Below are 3,986 nucleotides of genomic sequence, written 5' to 3'. Positions count from 1 at the left end.
CCCTGGAAAGGCTCATCCTGGACCAGCTGCGACCCATAGTAAGACCACATCTGGATCCCCTTCAGTTCGCTTATCAGCCTCGTCTCGGAACAGAGGACGCCATCATCTACCTGCTCAATCGTGTCTACACCCATCTGGACCAGCCGGCGAGCACTGTGAGGGTCATGTTTTTTGACTTTTCCAGTGCTTTCAACACCATCAGGCCGACCCTCCTGGGTGATAAGTTAGCAGCGATGCAGGTGGATGCTTCTCTGGTGTCCTGGATTGTTGATTACCTGACAGGAAGACCACAATATGTACGTCTCCCACAGTGTGTGTCTGACAAGGTGATTAGCAACACAGGGGCACCACAGGGGACTGTCCTCTCCCCCTTCCTCTTCACCCTCTACACCACAGACTTCAGCCACTGCACAGAGACCTGCCATCTTCAGAAGTTTTCTGATGACTCTGCGGTGGTTGGATGCATCAGCAGGGATGATGAGACAGAGTACCGGGCTGTGGTCGACTCCTTTGTCACGTGGTGTGAGCAGAATCATCTGCAGCTCAACGTGGCAAAGACCAAGGAACTGATCGTGGACTTCAGGAAGACCAGGAAACACTTGACCCCTGTTTCAATCCAGGGGGTCAGTGTTGACATTGTGGAGGACTATAAATACCTTGGAGTACACATTGACAATAAACTGGACTGGGCTAAAAACACCACAGCACTTTACAGGAAGGGCCAGAGTCGTCTCTATTTTTTGAGGCGACTGAGGTCCTTCAACATCTGCCAGAAAATGCTGAGGATTTTCTATGAGTCTGTTGTGGCCAGTGCGATCCTCTATGCTGTTGCATGCTGGGGGAGCAGGCTGAGGGTCGCAGATGCCAACAGACTTAATAAACTGATCCGTAAGGCCAGCAATGTTGTGGGGATGGAGCTGGACTCCCTCAAGGTGGTGTCGGAGAGGCGGATGCTGTCCAAGATAAAGACAATGTTGGATAACACCTCCCACCCACTCCATGACATGTTGGTCAGTCACAGGAGCTCGTTCAGTGAGAGACTGAGATTACCGAAAAGCACCACTGAACGACACAGGAAATCATTCCTGCCTGTGGCCATCTCCCTGTACAACGCATCCACTTAACACACTGTTTGCTGCTACAGCTACACATGTTTCTTTTCCAACTATTTATTTATAAGTGACTTATGTATGTATGTATGTATATATATGTATATATTGTACTATTCTTAGTTAGCGTATTGTCTGTCTTGTCTTAATGTTGGTTTAAAATGGAGCACTGTAACAAAAAAAATAATAATTTCCCCCAGGGATCAATAAAGTATTCTGATTCTGATTCTGATTCTGATTCATCATCCATTGGATGTAAAACGTTCAGCTTATTGCACCAGCAGCATCTGCTCTTATATAACTATCATTAGCTTACAGCTTTAAGTGTTTAAGGTATGTGCTAACTAAAAATAAAGACAAGATGATAGTTTATTAAATTTTAATGAAATTTGCAGATTGTTTCGGTGAAGTTTAATAAACTCCTTGCTATCTAAAATATAACAGGACACCGGAGAATATTCTCGAGCATCTCACACTTCTGATAATCAGCTGTCTGCTTGACGTTTATTCAGCTGTGTAAAAACTATAACTTTAATCTCAGCAAAACAGATTTACTCAGGAACAAATAAAATACTAAAATAAGCCAAACAATAACATTTTTAAGTTATCTAAGTGACTTATATATCATGTTTAACCTGAGCAGCGAAAGACAGCGGTGTGTTTGAAAACGATCTGCCGGGAGTCCGGTGTTCTCACGGCTCTAGTGAGCCTTGCCCCGGCTAGCTATCGAGCTAGTGGGTAACAGACGTCTCCGAAAACATCGGAGCGCTTTTGAAAATATGTGGTGTCTTGATAAACTGAGCCGATATTTGAGGTTTACACAGCTACATTCTCGCCTGAAAATATGTTAAACGTTTATTTTGTGACCCAGAAAGAATAATAAGAGTAATATTAAAACTAACTAGCTGCCGCCATTGTTGGAAACTGAGCTAGGCCGCGCTATGAATTCTGGGACACCGCTTCTTCTTCTTCTTCTTCTTCTTCGGGGTTTAACGGCTGGCATCCTTGTATATGCAGTGCTGCCATCTTCTGTTTCAGTCCGTTATTACACTCTTAAATCCTACTACTTATTCCTGCGTCTTTTGTGATCTTACAAAGCTTCAAACGCCGCCTCGACTATTAAATCAGTCGTCGACGATTTTGATAGTCGACGTAATCGTGACTAGTCGACTAATCGTGGCAGCCCTACTGCAGACAGGCATAATTATACTGAGCCTGAGGTCTACCAGTGACTGACAGCATCCCACTGGGAACCAGTTCTGAGGCCTTCTGCATAGTCTCCGCTCGCACCTTCACTGCATACAAAGCTAGAAGATGCATAAGGAGTAAATACAGAATATTAACCAAAGTTGTGATTAAAACACCTTTTACAAGTGCACAAAAAAACCCAAAAAAGAAATCTTTCTACCTTCTGCAAAGTTCATCGCCCCAGAAAAGACAAGAGCAGCAAATTCTCCGACACTGAAACCTGCAGCAGCGACACACATCTCAATGGCCTGTGTACAGCAGGAAACAAGTAAAAAAAAAAATAAAAAAATAAAAATGTAACAGCCTCCCGATTATGACCGATATATCATTTATGTCACTGATACATCCGTAACTGAAATTAACTCAGAACAATTTGTTTATTTTTTTAAATGGTCATTCAGAATCAGAAGATTATTTACGGTGATGTTTTTGGTGGGAGTGAAACAACAATCTACTGATAAAAACAATAAAAACAAGATGTGATAATAAGAAATAACCACTGTTGGAAGCCTTATTTACTCTACCGCCTTAATCAAGGGGCAGTAATTAAAGTTGAAATGAGAAACTTTGCATTTGAAAGATGCTCTTCTACTGGGCACTCAAAATGCTTTCTTACAACAAGCATCATTCATCCACACCTTCATACATAATGTGCGCACATTTTAAATATAAATTAATATTACTGTAGCAGTATTTAAAAAAAAAAAAAAAAGATAAAATGGCCACATTTAAGAAGGCAGGACCTGCAGTTATTGTCCTTTTTCCAGACATTTATCTGGCACTTACTTTGGGGTTTTCTTGGTTGAGTCTCTCCACAGCAGCCAGGGAGGTGACAAACACCGCCGGCTGACAGTGAACCGTTTTCTGCAGCTCGTCCTCGGGGCCCTCCAGACACAGAGACAGCAGGTCGTAACCCAGGATCTTCTGGGCTACGGTGAACATTTCTTTAACGTTGGGGTATTTTAAAAGTCCTCTGCCCATGCCCACAAACTGGCTGCCCTGACCGGGGAAGAGGAGCACGGAGCAGCCGCTGGGGTCTTTTTTGGGTCTCCGCTGAGGCGCCGCGGCTGGCTCGCTGTTCGGGGGAGAAGCGGGAACTTCAGCCGGAGAAGGGTAATCTCCAGCCGTGGAACCGGGCTTGTTGGTGGACAGCGTCCTGCTCAGAGAGACCAGCGACCTGACCTTCCCTCTGGAAGATGCTGCCATCCTGACTGCCACTGATGCCAACATGAGCTGTTCCTCATCCAACAACGTGTCTGCGGATGAAATAAGACGCACAGCCCGCCCGGACAAACTGTAATCACCGAAAGAGTCAACTTTGCTTGAACTCAACTCTGACATCTGCTCGGCATGACACCTCACAGGGAGACGAAAAGAATATTCAGAATACAATTGACAAATGCAAAAAAACCCTCTAAACCATTGACTACAGAGAGATTTAACGTTGTTCGGCAGGATAATGTTGACCAAGGTTGAATCTTTGTCCAGATTAATCTATCCAGCTTATTCCCTAGCCATCCCACCAAGAATTATAAAAGACATAAATAAGGCGAATTTTAATTTCATATGGAAAAATAAACATCATTATATTAGTAACAGGGACTTGATAAAAGATTATGAAGAGGGGGG

General features: G+C 43.7%; 1 protein-coding gene across 1 annotated transcript; it reads right to left on the bottom strand.

Annotated features, from left to right (window-relative positions):
- Positions 1-2,294: 2,294 nt before the first annotated feature.
- Positions 2,295-3,587, bottom strand: LOC146615141 (malonyl-CoA-acyl carrier protein transacylase, mitochondrial-like). Its single transcript, XM_085375537.1, has 3 exons — positions 3,144-3,587; positions 2,518-2,605; positions 2,295-2,416 (listed from the first exon to the last, which is right to left on the bottom strand). Exons 1-3 carry the CDS (start codon positions 3,585-3,587, stop codon positions 2,295-2,297), a joined length of 654 nt encoding a protein of 217 aa, XP_085231663.1.
- Positions 3,588-3,986: the final 399 nt, after the last annotated feature.

Source organism: Diplotaxodon limnothrissa, linkage group LG17 (assembly GCF_057381915.1).
Source record: "Diplotaxodon limnothrissa isolate DT_005_m linkage group LG17, D_limnothrissa_male_GT1.1, whole genome shotgun sequence".
Taxonomy (NCBI): Eukaryota; Metazoa; Chordata; class Actinopteri; order Cichliformes; family Cichlidae; genus Diplotaxodon; species Diplotaxodon limnothrissa.
Note: the sequence above shows the minus strand (reverse complement) of the source record. Positions and strands in the feature narration are given on the sequence as shown.

Bases quoted from the DNA above. Each gene is read 5' to 3' on its own strand.
- LOC146615141 (XM_085375537.1), bottom strand. From the start codon at position 3,587: ATGTTGGCATCAGTGGCAGTCAGGATGGCAGCATCTTCCAGAGGGAAG. The intron at 2,606-3,143 runs GTAAGTGCCAGA...TGCTGTACACAG, and splicing joins TCAACCAAGAAAACCCCAAA to GCCATTGAGATGTGTGTCGC. The intron at 2,417-2,517 runs GTAGAAAGATTT...TGCATCTTCTAG, and splicing joins GGCGATGAACTTTGCAGAAG to CTTTGTATGCAGTGAAGGTG.